Source organism: Zootoca vivipara, chromosome 3 (assembly GCF_963506605.1).
Source record: "Zootoca vivipara chromosome 3, rZooViv1.1, whole genome shotgun sequence".
In the NCBI taxonomy this organism is placed as follows: Eukaryota; Metazoa; Chordata; class Lepidosauria; order Squamata; family Lacertidae; genus Zootoca; species Zootoca vivipara.
In genome coordinates, this window is record NC_083278.1 from 64,000,184 (window position 1) to 64,014,475 (window position 14,292).

Consider the following 14,292-nt stretch of genomic DNA (forward strand, 5'->3'; position numbering starts at 1 on the left):
TGTTGAAGCAATGATTCTTCAACATCAACTTCGTTGGACTGGTCATGTTTTGCGAATGCCTGATGATCGTCTTCCAAAGCAACTACTCTATTCCGAACTTAAAAATGGAAATCGTAATGCTGGTGGTCAACAAAAGAGGTTTAAAGACTGTCTCAAGGCAAATCTTTAAAAATGTAGTAAAAACACTGACAACTGGGAAACACTGGCCTGCGAGCACTCCAGTTGGAGAACAGCCTTCACCAAAGGTGTTATGGGCTTTGAAGAAACTCGATCTCAGGATGCAAGGGAGAAACGTGCTAAGAGGAAGGCACGCTTGGCAAATCCACACCGTGATCAACTCCTGCCTAGAAACCAATGTCCCCACTGTGGAAGGACGTGTGGATCCAGAATTGGCCTCCAGTCACTTACAGACCCATTGTTAAAACCGTGTTTATGGAAGACAATCTTACTCGGCTACGAGTGCTCACCAAAGAAAGAAGAAGAAGAAGATTGTTGTTGTTTTTTCTGTTCTTGATCTAGTTTGTGTTTTTATTTTGTATTTTTATGTTGTGAACTGCCTGAGATTTTTGAATGAGGGGCAGTATACAAATTTAATAAAATAATAATAAATAACAAAAATGATTCCATGCAGAAATGTCCTGCAGGCCTAATTGAAAGAAACAAGATGTTTGGATAATTAAATGTTTGGATTTAACTCAAAGAGCATGTAAACTTTTTCTTATGGGCAAAGATTGTAAAATATCATAGTCTCCAAGCAGCATAGAGGTAGGGGGCATTATGAAAAGTTTTTGTTGTGTTGGGACTTGATAGTTTATATTTTTGTTTTAAAACTGGTGGTGCTTGCCATCTCTTTAAAAACAAACTGCAAAATGTATTTATGTGGACATTAAATATAAGGTCAATTTTTATCAGGACAGTCTGACTCCAATTACTAGGTCATATGTTCAGTAACATTTTGTTTTGTTTTAGATGAATTGGTATTGAGTGATGCTAGCAATTTGTACTGATCTGACTGCCAGTTCTGTTCAAGTCATTTAATTTGTTGCTCATGCTGTTTACAGTCAGTAGCTGGTGCCACAGAGCTGACTTTTAAGAGTCAATTCTTTAACTAATCTTTGAAGGACAGGCACTTGTTTAGTTGGGGCTTAGAACCTTTCACTGTTTATAAGCTTGGCAAACGTGGCATAATTTGGCCCATTTTTCAGTAGTGCATACCTGAACCATGCTAGCATCAGAGACTTGAACTTTTAAGATGTTTTGCACTTCTTCAGTCCTATCTTATTCAGATTTTTCAAGATCTTCTCTCAAAGTGGCGTTTGTTTGAAACCACATAGCTCCAGTCGTCCATGCTAATCCAACTGCAGCAAAGGGTTGTTTGCCTTTCTGTGATTCATATTTCTTACAGAGGTTTAGCAAGCCTTGTCACGTGGACTTGACTGTAATGTTGTCACTGATCACCATGGGTTTGGACCTAATGTTTTTCTAGTTTAGCTGTATCTTCATTGATACCCAACAGAAGGGACCAGAGTTCCCGGCTTCATCCATTGTGTATATAAGGTTGCTTAAGTTCAGTTCCTTCTATTTCTGACAGTACCAGTTGTGAATCTGGCACCATGCATCCCTGGAGTTTAAGGTCATATTCTGTACCGCCTGTGGCTAGTGATCCCTTGCCTTCTATATTTGTGGGTGGAGATCCTTCAATCCCACAAATTTTTAGAAGACATCTGAAGGCAGCCCTGTTTAGGGAGGCTTTTAATGTTTAATAGATTGTTTTATTTTTCTGTTGGAAGCCACCTAGAGTGGCTGGGGAATAAATATATTATTATTATTATTATTATTATTATTATTATTATTATTATTGCCATTTCCACCAGCTGGCAGCCCCTAGGCTTTATTTGCAGCAGAAGCGGTATACCTTAATCCTTAGAGGTTTGTTTTCTGCATTGACATGTTTTTTAGTATCCTAAAGTTGATTAAAGTTATTGCCAAAGATGGTTTAAACATTGGTAGGGCCATTAGGGCTATATAATTTGATTTTGGAGCTGTATCTGACCTATAGCTGAGTTGAGTTGTCCATGGCCCATTCAGGGTTTTTTTTTAACTTGCTCTGCTCTAAATATTTTATCATAGAAATTGGAATCAAATATAATTTAAGCCTAATCACCTTTATGAGACTACTTTTATTGGGAAGATTTTGGCAAATGTCTCTTTTTTTTTAAAAAAAAAAGATTTTGCAAAGTAGACAGTGGAGCAGCAAGGAACTCTGAACTAGAAGTAGGAGAGCTTTCTGAGAAAAGACAGTGGAATGTTTTCTTTCCTTACAACTTTTTGTTCTTGGCTGTATCCAGAGTGCAATCAAAAGTTACATTAATGAGGATGTTTTGCATTTCTTCCCCTTCATTCGCAATGACAGCTGACATGGAGGTATTGTAACAAGAGTCACAATTTTACGATGGCAAATTCTGCCAGCTGGAATACTCTCCCTGGGTCCAGGTTGCCAGGATTTATATCCAAGCTATTCATGAGGTATTATCTCAGACATTCATTATATTGTACTGTACTTAATGGCACCAATGAAAACGCCTGAAATCCAGCATGTGACACCAGCCTATCTAGTTTAACCACAATAAACACGTAACTTGTGATTCAAAAAATGTCTTAAGGCATGGATTTCATTAAGCACATTTCCTATAGTTACTATGTGAATAACAAAGCTTAGAAATGCCAGTTCTAGATTATTCCCTGAGCTGGTTTTATTTGTGCTACTCATTGGCTTGCTGTAGTCTCCACTGACAGATTTTAAATTTACAAGTTAGATTTGTAAGGGCAGTCCAGGACCTCCAAACACACTGCCCAGGCCTGGGCCCTGGAGAGGTCACTTTGGTGCTGCTCATGCAGCAAAAACAAAAACAACACGGGAGGCAGCAGTTACGAGTGACTGGTCTCTGCAGCCACAGCAGGCACTGTGATTCTCCAGCGGTTTAACTTCATCCCTGGAAGTGCACTCCATTGTCTTTCAAGACAGAGGTGTGGCAACAACAGATTTGTAAAATCAAAAGAAAGCAGGGGAACTTTTCTGGTGTAGGAAGAAATACAATTATCCCATCTGGGACTGTGCTAAAATACATGGCATAGAACTGGAGTAATTGAAGAGCCAGTGGTGGAGCAAGGTCAGGTGGAACCCAGTATGGAAAATTTATTGTCCACCCCCACCCCACCCCACATTGAATTTTTTTGCCTGCAACAATGGTTTGACTTTATTTCACGTTTTTGGGGGGTGGGACCAAAGTTGTGGAGCTTTTTTTTGCAGAGCCAAAGTTGTGGAGCTTTTTGGGGGAGATCATGTGCCTTGCGACGAAGAGCCTGCAAGCCTGCCTTGCGACGAAGAGCCCGAAGAACCATACAGCTGAGAGTGAACCATTTTGGCAGCGGGAAGCCGTTGACTGCCACACAGCATTTTGTCGCCCCCTCAGACGTGCCACCCATCTTGCGATACCTCTGTAAAGAGCTAATCATTGTAGGAAGGCCCATCTGCCTCCCAGAATTGATGCTTTTGAATTGATGCCGAAGAATTGATAGTTTTGAATTATGGTGCTGGAGGAAACTCTTGAGAGTCCCATGGACTGCAAGAAGATCAAATCTATCTATTCTTCAGGAAATAAGCCCTGAGTGCACACTGGAAGGTCAGATCCTGAAGCTGAGGCTCCAATACTTTGGCCACCTCAGGAGAAGGGAAGGCTCCATGGAAAAGACCCTGATGTTGGGAAAGATGGAGGGCACAAGGAGAAGGGGACGACAGAGGATGAGCTGGTTGGACAGTGTTCTCGAAGCTACGAACATGAGTCTGACCAAACTGTGGGAGGCAGTGGAAGACAGGAGTGCTCTGGTCCATGGGGCAGTGGAAGACAGGAGTGCTCTGGTCCATGGGGTCACAAAGAGCCGGACACGACTAAACAACAACAACAATTTATAAATGCAGGTGATAATACTTAAAATGACATCAATTGCTTATTTTCAACACAAAAGCAGTGAAATAAGATTGCATATCAATAAGATATCTTAAGATCTTCAGGCAGACATAGGGTTAAGTATCTTAAGATCTTCAGGCAGACATAGGGTTAAGAGCAGTTTCTTAAAAGATATGGATTACAGAGGCTGAGATGAAATAGGGGGCACATTTTACAAATATTTTTGTTCAGTAAAATAAGCATTTTCACTTTTGGTTCCTTCCTGCTGCTTCACCATGATTTTGTTTGTTTAAAAAATTGCCTGTGACAGTGTTGTCATTTGACGTATTAGATTTGACTACAAGACAACCTCATAATTGCTAGGGAAACTGATTTTTAACTCCTTCACCCCCAAAGAAACAAACAAAGGTGCTAAAGTGAGTTGTTTTCGTTTAGTCGTGTCCGACTCTTCGTGACCCCATGGACCAGAGCACACTTGGCACTCCTGTCTTCCACTGCCTCCTGCAGTTTGGTTAGACTCATGTTGGTAGCTTCGAGAACACTGTCCAACCGTCTTGTCCTCTGTCGTCCCCTTCTCCTTATGCCCTCAATCTTTCCCAACATGAGGGTCTTTTCCAGGGAGTCTTCTCCTTCATGGATCACTGCCTTGTCGTGGCAAAGGGGCTTGAATAACTCAGAGAAGCTATGAGCTACGGTATGCCGTCCAGGGCCACCCAAGATGGACAGGTCATAGTGGAGTGTTTTGACTAAACGTGATCCACCTGGAGCAGGAACTGGCAAGCCACTCCAGTATCCCTGCCAAAAAAATCCATGGACAAAGACAACAGGCTAAAGTGTTTACTTCCAAACACTTTGCTCAGCCCTAAAAAATATATTTAAAAAATCAAGTTTTGGGATTTAAAAGGGTCAATTTAAAGAATATCATCAAACCTCGCATCCTTCAGCGTACTTGAAAGTGACACATATTCCAAGAGACACAATTTCAAGTTCATAAAAGAAAAGAAAAATATTTCTGAGTGAGTTTAATTATCCTCCTCCTCTTAGGGCCAAAAAACATAAGAAGTTAAGTGTATCTTTGCTTCAGAGCAAATTGCATCTACTGGACTTGTGTGTTCCCTAATGGGAGCAGAGCAGGAGTAGAGGAACAATTTAACCCTTTCCCTGCTCTTCTCCTGAGAAAATTCCTCTTCTGACGCTGGTATTTGGTTTGTGGGAAATTCCTCATTGGCAGCAATGCTGACAATGGTCAATCCATTACCCTCAGCATTGCTGACAGCCCTTGCCAGGGTAGTGACACACAGCAGATAAAGATAAACGGAGAGGATAGGATGTGAATGAAAAATGAATGAAAAGGGGGGGATTATCTGATGCTTCCATGGGTATTTCTTTAAGCAATTTTGTCTTTTTTATTTGAATGCATGTTTGAGGAGGGGGTGGGAATCTCTCTGTTTGTTGAAAAGCAATGTGATAATGAGGTTTATTCTCAAACTGGATAATGATCAGGTTAAGCCCTGTCATTTTACAGGAAAGCAATGAAGCATTATGTTTCTTTGGGACTTTTAATCGAAGGGATCCTGTAAGTGCTTTACAGGCATAAGTGCAGCAATCAAAGCTTGTGCAGCATGAGCTGGTCACAGTTTGATCAATGCACTATTGATTTCAAAGGCATCCTGCTGTAAAATCCCCTCTGCTATGAGGATCAGGCTTTCACTATAGCGTCTCCTTAATCACGAAATGAAATGTAGCTGAGGTACCTTGCTGTTACGTGGCCAGGGGGCGGGGGAAGAGGAGACATACTTGTGTTAACTCGTACCTGTGTTCCGATTTTTCATTCATCCTTTTATCCTCTTTTCCTGGGGGTGGTGGTGGTGGTATTTATTCTTATTTCTATCCCAGTTCATTTCAAAGTGGTTGACAAACTTGCAATAAAAAGGAAGAACCTATATAATAAAATACTATATATAGTTAAATATATATGAGTTAAAATTACCTTACACTTCCTTAACCGCAGCTGTTGGAAGCCAGTCTAGCTGAGAAGGCCTTGCAGGCAGCACTATAAGCTCAGACTTTGACACAACACTTCTATATGTGTAGGTTGGGGAAAGGTGTTCCATATGTTGATGGAAGGGGCAGCAAGATTGCTTCTCTTCGAAGGCCCAGCTTTGCAGAGGACAGTCCTCCCTTTAGAGGGCTGTCCTGTCCCAAGTCCATTTTAAAGATGAACCATAAGAAGAAAGACCAGAGGCCTTGAAGTTTTTCACTTGTTCATAAACAATCTAGAGTTAGGGATGAGCAGTGAGGTGACCAAGTTTGTTGATGATCCTACATTGTTCAGGGTCATTAAAACACCAAGAGTCTGTGAAGAGTTCTAGAAGAACCTCTCCAAACCCAATTAATTGGTGGACAAAATGGCAAATGCAATTCAGTGTAAAGTTATGCATGCCAGGGCAACAGGACTTAAATTCACATATATTCTTAAGGGGGTTGAACTGGTAGAGACTGACCCGGGATGAGACCTTGGGATTGTAGTAGTTAGTTTGATGAAGATGTCACCCCAGTGTGCAGGGGCTGTGGAAAAAAAAAAGGCAAATTCAGTGCTAGGAATCATTAGAAAATGATTTTCTGGAGTATTAGCATTGAATTATGCACATTTTCTTAGGCAATATAAAATGTTGAAATAATTATCTTGAAATAATTATCAGGAGAGTGTCTTAAGACTCTTGGCGATGTGCATTAACATTCTGTCATCTTCTTTGTTTCCACAGCTTCCCATTGTTGAAAAAATAAGAATGATAGCACAGAAAATCTATGGAGCAGAGGATATAGAGCTGTCTCCTACAGCACAATCTCAGATAAATCGTTACACTCAGCAGGTAAAAACAATAAAGGTGTATGCTGTGGGATATATTGTAGGGGGTCACTCCCCACTGTTTTATAAATTGCATATATATTTTTGGGTGATGAATGAGAACTATCCAGTTTATAGTGAGGGCTTCTGGGTACAAGAGGTCCAGTTCATACAGTTCACTAGCATGAAAAGCATGTATGATGTAGCAAGTGCATACACATTCATTGGGCCACGAAAAAGTATGCATGGGCCCAAGTTCTTTTGGTATACTCCATTAATTTTTACTAGTCATAGAATTTAGCTATATTTGTTGAAGAATGTTATTTTGGCACAGGATCTTGGAAGGAGTGTTGTTTCTCCATTACAGCGTACATACAAACTTGACAGTAACCTGTCCTTTCCATTTGTCATTTGTCAGGGATTTGGAAATCTTCCCATTTGTATGGCAAAAACTCACCTGTCCCTCTCTCACATGCCTGAGAAGAAAGGTGTCCCCACTGGCTTCATCCTGCCTATTAGTGATGTGAGAGCCAGTATCGGGGCTGGTTTCATTTATCCACTGGTAGGAACGGTGAGTAGGGTCCACTGCATTCTCAGTCTGTGTCTGTTATGCGCTTTGAAGATCTTCCTGGGAGCTCTGTGATATAAAGGAGTATAGAAATTCATAAAATGTAAATCATCATATGACACCACCTGCCAGAAATTGCCTTAACCTGCAAGTTACACCAGTACTGTACATTGTAATCTCAACATATATGGACTAGGATCTAAAGAAGTGTAAAATTTGTTTCACAAACCCAAATGGGCTTTTCAGCTTCAAATAGCAGCTACCAGATGCTGTTTTTGAAACTGCAGGGAGAGCAATTTCTGATGATGATGATGATGATGATGATGATGATAATACCCCACTCATCTTGCTGGGTTTCCCCTGCCACTCTGGGCGGCTTCCAACAAAATATTAAAATACATTAATTCATCAAAACTTCCCTAAGCAGGGCTGCCTTCAGATGTCTTCTAAAAGTCAGATAGTTTTTTATTTCTTTGACATCTGATGGGAGGGCGTTCCACAGGGTGTATAATAATAATTTATTTTCCGAGGATTAGTTGTAAAGGGAAGAATTCAGCTGGGCTAGCTCACAAGGCTTCTGTCCATTTCTTTTAGCTTGAGAAAACTGCTCATGTAAGCTTTTCATCCTTTACAAATCATTTAGCATATATGTTCCCCTTTTTAAGTTTCAGACTGATCTTGTTGCTCTCATCGATTGATTGATTTTTTATACTTTTTAATGATACTGTTCCTTGGCACTGATTATTTCTAATCGGAAGACCTCTTATGTAGCTGTGCTAGAAATGGAACCCAAGGACCAAGCAAAAATGTAAATAGAGAGTGCTCTTGTGGTGTTATCTCATTATCCCAGAGTACAGGCCGGCTTCCTCACATTAGCAACACATTGGGGAGTGACTGAGAGTATCTGACTTATTGTTCTGCATTACCAGTGAAAGGGAGCAAGGAAGGAAGTGATTCCTGACTAGATGTGTTTTTGGAGTTCAGGAAATTCTGTCATGAGGACTCTCTGGCCTTGGGGGTGTGCTTTCGATGTACACGATCAGGAAACATTTCTTTCACCACAAGCATAGTAAATTGTTAACATTTCCGCAGAGGGAGGTAATCCATAATGTGACTTCAGCCCTTTTGTGCACTCTTGGGAAATGTGTTCATGTTTCGTGGAATGTTATGAGCAAGTTGAAATGCTGAATTACTACTAGCCTCACTCAAGTCACAGGGATATGAGCTGGCCAAATCTAGCCCCTTCCATGCCCATACAGTGCACTTTTGGCTGTCAGACCTGCTTTTCTAAGCTAGATGTGAGGAGGAATTAATGATATTCTGGTTGGCTGCACATGTATATTCCTGTAATGCATAAATTTAAAGCAACCTATAATCTTGGAACTTCCTTTATAATAAACTGTCCTTTATAATAAACAGTAATTGCTTTACTTCTTCCTGCAGTGGGAATTCCCTGTGCAATGGGGAAGTCGTTTTATGAAAAAAAAATGTACCAGGCTTTATCAGAGGAAATTGGCAGTAAAACCGGGGGGGGGGGGGCTTTAATTAACACTGGCATGACTTTTATCTCTTCTCCCTTTGACCCTGATCGAGGCACTACCATATACTCGCAGGTGGACTGTTGAGATCATGGCTTGGCTATAGAGAGAACAGGCAGGAAGCCTTGTTGAGTGTATTTAGGAAACTGGTGAGGTCATTGGTGAGTTATGTTTGGGTGGAGAATCACTGGATTCTCTAGTGCATGCAAACAGAGTCATCTCCGCCCAAAAGTTATTACAGCTTTGTGTTTTCCCACATTTTCTGTTAATCTGCTTTTGTGATGGTGGTGTATTCCATACAGTACTTAAGTATGCAACTTTGGCTTACTCTTGTGACAGCACTCATTAAAAGACAATGCAGGGCTGTATTCTGTATAGGGGCAAGATAAACATTTCACTGTACCAGCTTTTGAAGTCACTCTTATCAAGCCAATTTTACATCTGTAAAACCCCAGGACAGATTTTGGGTGTGGAGCGGGAGGGGGATAAGTTCCATTGTGCAAGCCAAATGTAGCTGCTTAAACTGTACAGTGATGTTCCAGCACTTTAATGCTATTCTGGTTTTATAGTGAAGGTACACAAGGCCATAAACTTGTGGGAGCTACTAAGTAAGTCTGGTCAATGCTTGGATATCTGCCTTTGCTTCCCTAATGGAAGAAAGGCAAACTATAAACATAATTAAAATTTTAAAAATAACTAAATATTAAGAGGCTGTTCATTGTACCCTACTTAGTCATGTTTTACTGACAGAAAAGGGTAAGGAATGGTTTTGTTATTTTTTTAAAAAATAGTATTTCAGCTATCTATTTTTCTCTTCAAATATTATCCATTAATGTTTACTGATGCATCAGTTTAGAATAGATTGTTTATTAGCCAAAGTATTAACTATACAGTATTTGTTAAAACAGGAGAGATAATTGAGCACTGCTGATTAAAATGTTTTCCTTGTAATATCTAAGGAGTGGAAAAGATCGCACCTTTTTGTTGCAAGTTTACTTAAGGGTTTCTTGTTAAAGATCTTTCTTTTCAAAGCATGCCACCAAACATCTATATAGTGCAGAATGCAAGGAGGGCCCAAGTCCCTTCCTTATCAGCCATGCAGTTTAAGTGCACGCTCCACTGCCTACACTTTAATGCAAAAGACCGGCTTGGTAGCACACTGTGGATTGTATCCAACATAGCGCTAAGGTGATTGTTCAGTCAGGCAAGCATAACCCAACTGCTCTTGGGGTTCTCCTGACCCTCAACAGCAGATTTGGGAAGTAGGGGAGGAAGGGGGGTAAGTCCTGCTGTGCTGGGGGGACTGTTGTGCTGGCTTCTACTAGTGCAATGATTTAGTTGAATATAGCCCTATGTTTTCACTATCGCTTTCTCAGTGTGCAATCTGATCAGATATCTCAACTTGCTTCCATGCTGCTTGCCCCAAAGTTGGTAACTGAGAACACATTGCTATAATGCGTGTATGTGTCATTATTTTCCTCTTGAAAACTTGCCAGTTGAAAAACGTGCTCTGAATGACAAGATGTTCACTTTTGCACTTGAGAGAATTGTAAAAATTGAGGGGGGATTCTATAATTGGAGAAGTTGTATAGTTAGTTGTGTTTGGATGTGTGAAAACTTTCTCATAATAACCTTAAGCACAATGGTAAAGTAGGCTTTATTTCAGTATAATTGCATTATAAAGGTCATTTGTGCTGAGTCCAATACGAAAACAGTATTCTCATTTCCTGCTTTACATTCCAGACTACTTTCAGTTGATTCTGACAATTGGTTCTAATTATATAATGTGTTAGGGTAGCATACATGTTTATTATTTAATCGCCATGTGTACTGTACTATTCAGTGCAATATTTTTGCATATGTTGGGCTTTATTATATTGTATTGTTGTAGTGGATGGGAAAAAGTCCCACAGCTAGCTAGCAGCACTTTATAATATAATAACAATGCTTCCCCCCACCCACCCCGTAGCTGTTTTGGCAGCTGGTGGTAGTTTAATTTTGATAAGTTTGACATAAAGAATGGAATGTGTTCATTTTTGGAGGCCAGAAATATCAGAGGGAAAGTTTAAGGGAAAATGAGACAATGACACACTCCCACTTTGGGCACTGAAGTTTTGTTCATTCTCTCCTCCAGAACATTTTAAAATTCTTATTTACTTATATGCATTGTACAATGTCTCTGGCAGCATGGGCTGCTCTGTTACTTGCAGTGCACAAGCAACTTTGAACCGGAATTGCAGTGGAATTCGTTGACTATCCACAAGAATATGTCTAAATTAGAATGGGAGGAATCCATCACGAGGAAGTAACAATATAGGTGGGGGAAACATACTTTCTCTTAACATACCTGCCCTTTTAGAAAACCTGGCACCTTCATTATATACCTTTAGGCACTGGGCAAAAACTTTTCCTCTATAACCAGGCGTTTGGCCTTTAGCTATCTATGGCCTTTTAGAAGTGGGTAGGATGCTTTTAATGTACCTTTCTTGGTTTTCATGTATCTGTGTGGGATTTAGGGGGGGGGTTGTTTGCTTGTAAGTTGCTTTGGGTTGCCTTGAGCAAGAAAAAAACGACTAACAAATGTAGTAGTAGTAGTAATAATAATAATAATAATAATAATAATAATAATAATAATAATCCATCCTAATAGACCAGCCGCCACTGGTGTATATACTATTTTGCTATATACTATTTTGCCAGTTACCAATCCTGCCTGAATCATCTCCAAAGCTTCTCATACCCATGAGGTCTGGCTGCTTTATTCTACTGATCGTATCTTATTACTTGTTCTCCATTCCCTTGCAGCCAGGAAAACTGTCAGCTCACATTCCTTATCTAATCCATTGCTAGAAAGTTTTGGCATGCCTTTGTACTGATCTGAAGGCTTTCCTTTCCTCAGGAGAGTCCCTCTTCTCGCTTTTTTCATTACTAGCCAGCCATCTTTGCTCTTATCCAGTTCATTCAGAAAGGAATGCAAGCAGGGAGTATTACAAAGTGGAAAGGGGCTAATTTCAGAGTTTCATAGAATTATCTGAAAAATAAATGCCTAAAGGAAGAAAATAAAATGTTAACCCTGGTTTATCATTTACCACTTTAATATATAAAAGTGATTCTAATTCTGTTGTGCGGTAAGGTACTATAGAACTTGTAGACCTGGACAAATGGTGGGGTTGGTTCTGGTGGCTGAAGAGTCCTTATTTTTTACTTACTAATAGGTGATTGTTCACACACAGGTTTTTCAAATACCTGCCTCCAAATGGCAGTCACTTTGTCTCTCCCCAGAGTGGTTCATGAAAGGTGTGGTGCTCCTGCTTCCATGTGGAGGTGCTTTCTGCTTGCACGCCATTGTGTTAGTTGTCTGTCACTATGACTGGACCAGGGCAAAAATATTTTGCATATACTTGCTTAATTGTTGAAGACTTTCCTGTCTTTAGTACCCTAAGCACATCTGCTTTCAGTAGATTAGGGCTTCGTCTTTTAGTTTTTTGGCTAAAGAGTGTAGGCAGTTGGGAAAAGTAACCCAGCAGAATGAAGGAAAAACTATTCTGCTGCGCCTCAATTTTTTTTTATGAATTCCAGATAAGTTTACAATATTATGAGATCTCTTCGCTCTTTCAGAGTTCACTGATCATCTGGAAACTCTGCTTTCTTACAGTTTGAAGGCGGCTTTTTAGAGGGAAGAAACTGATGACACAAATTATGCAACACATAGTCTGATATATTTTCAAAGCTGTTGAGGTGATCTCAGCACACATCTTGGGTAGCTGTTTGAATGAGAATTGGGAAGGTCATTTGGTGGTTTTGAAAATCTGATTGAACTAATGCCGTCTTTTGGCTCTGAAACTTGTCCTATTCATCATTTGAACACAAGCCTGATCAAAGCAAAAAGCTCTACATCAAAACGTTTTATATGTAACCATGATCTTCACTTTCATCACAACCAAAAGAATTTAGTTCAGGAGCAGTTCTTTTTGGGGGAAGTGGAGGGACCCATCTGTTTTAAATATTGATAACTAGGTCAGGCATTAAGGGTCAGCATAGTCTATCATCTGCTTACTCCCATAGCTTGGCTCACCAAGTTTAATCTTATGACCATGTTATGACATGCACAGATTACACAACCTCAGAACAATGGGGAGTTTCAGTTTGGTGAAAGGGTGAAACTATTTCTAAATATGTTGGAAGTTGTCAGTACCACTAAGCTTATTCCTTTCCTTCGGATTCCAGACAGGGCATGGAAAGAAGGAAATTAAAGGACAGCAACTTCCTACATTTACCAAACCTACTCTTCACTATAGAGGGACCCAGGTGGTGCTGTGGGTTAAACCACTGAGCCTAGGGCTTGCTGATCAGAAGGTCGGCGGTTCGAATCCCTGCGACGGGGTGAGCTCCCGTTGCTCGGTCCCTGCTCCTGCCAATCTAGCAGTTCGAAAGCACGTCAAAGTGCAAGTAGATAAATAGGTACTGCTACAGTGGGAAGGTAAACGGCGTTTCCGTGTGCTGCTCTGGTTTGCCAGAAGCAGCTTTGTTATGCTGGCCACATGACCTGGAAGCTGTACGCCGGCTCCCTCGGCGCCGCAACCCCAGAGTCAGTCACGACTGGACCTAATGGTCAGGGGTCCCTTTACCTTTACTGTTCACTATTGTTTATCCTGCTAGCCGCTCCAAGACTACCCATGGCAACAACACTGGTGGCAAATTTGCCACAAGAATAGTGACATGTCTAGATAGGCAGGTTTGAAGCTGCTGCTGCTGTTGATCACTAGTCAATCTGTTGTCTTGTGATTCAGTCTCATCTTATCTCCAGCTGCTGCCTAACAGGTCAGGCTCTGCTTCATGTGCAGCGAATGTGTATTTTTGCCAACTTGCTGCTGTTTCTACTCACTGCCACAATCTTTTTCTCCTTGCTGCAGCCAGACTTCCATTTGACCATCCAGCAATGGTTTTTGTAAGACTTTTCACTTCATTACCCAGTGGAAAGAGTGAGCAAACAATACACCACGGAGCAGCTACAGGAGGCTGGCAAAAATCACTGCTGGGTGGTTGAATGACAAGTTGATTGTGTCTGTTTGAAGCAAGATGGGGGTGGTGGCAGCTGTTACTACTCTGCTTTGACTAGTCCAGTCTCCCCCTCTAGGCAGTGAGAGGGGACGGGGTGTCACATTTTAAGGTTCACAGAGTGTGTCTTGCTTGAGTGCCCTAGCTTTTCAGGGCTAATTATGAGAGTGTATTTTTTGTTTGTCATTTTCCATTTTAATCCCTTAATCTCCAACAAATGAATGAAATTTCCAAAGGCTGACACAATCCAGATGACATCCCAAGATGGGGTCCATAGGAATTGTAATGAAGCTGTAGCTGTACTTTACAGTT

General features: G+C 40.7%; 1 protein-coding gene across 1 annotated transcript in view; it reads left to right on the forward strand.

The window, feature by feature from the left end:
• Nucleotides 1-14,292, forward strand: part of MTHFD1L (methylenetetrahydrofolate dehydrogenase (NADP+ dependent) 1 like) — a 112,035-nt gene that overhangs the window by 74,928 nt on the left and 22,815 nt on the right. The window contains exons 25-26 of the mRNA XM_035108760.2: nucleotides 6,734-6,841; nucleotides 7,235-7,387. Of these exons, the coding sequence (XP_034964651.2) occupies nucleotides 6,734-6,841; nucleotides 7,235-7,387 (261 nt within the window). The remainder of the gene's footprint in view (nucleotides 1-6,733; nucleotides 6,842-7,234; nucleotides 7,388-14,292) is intronic.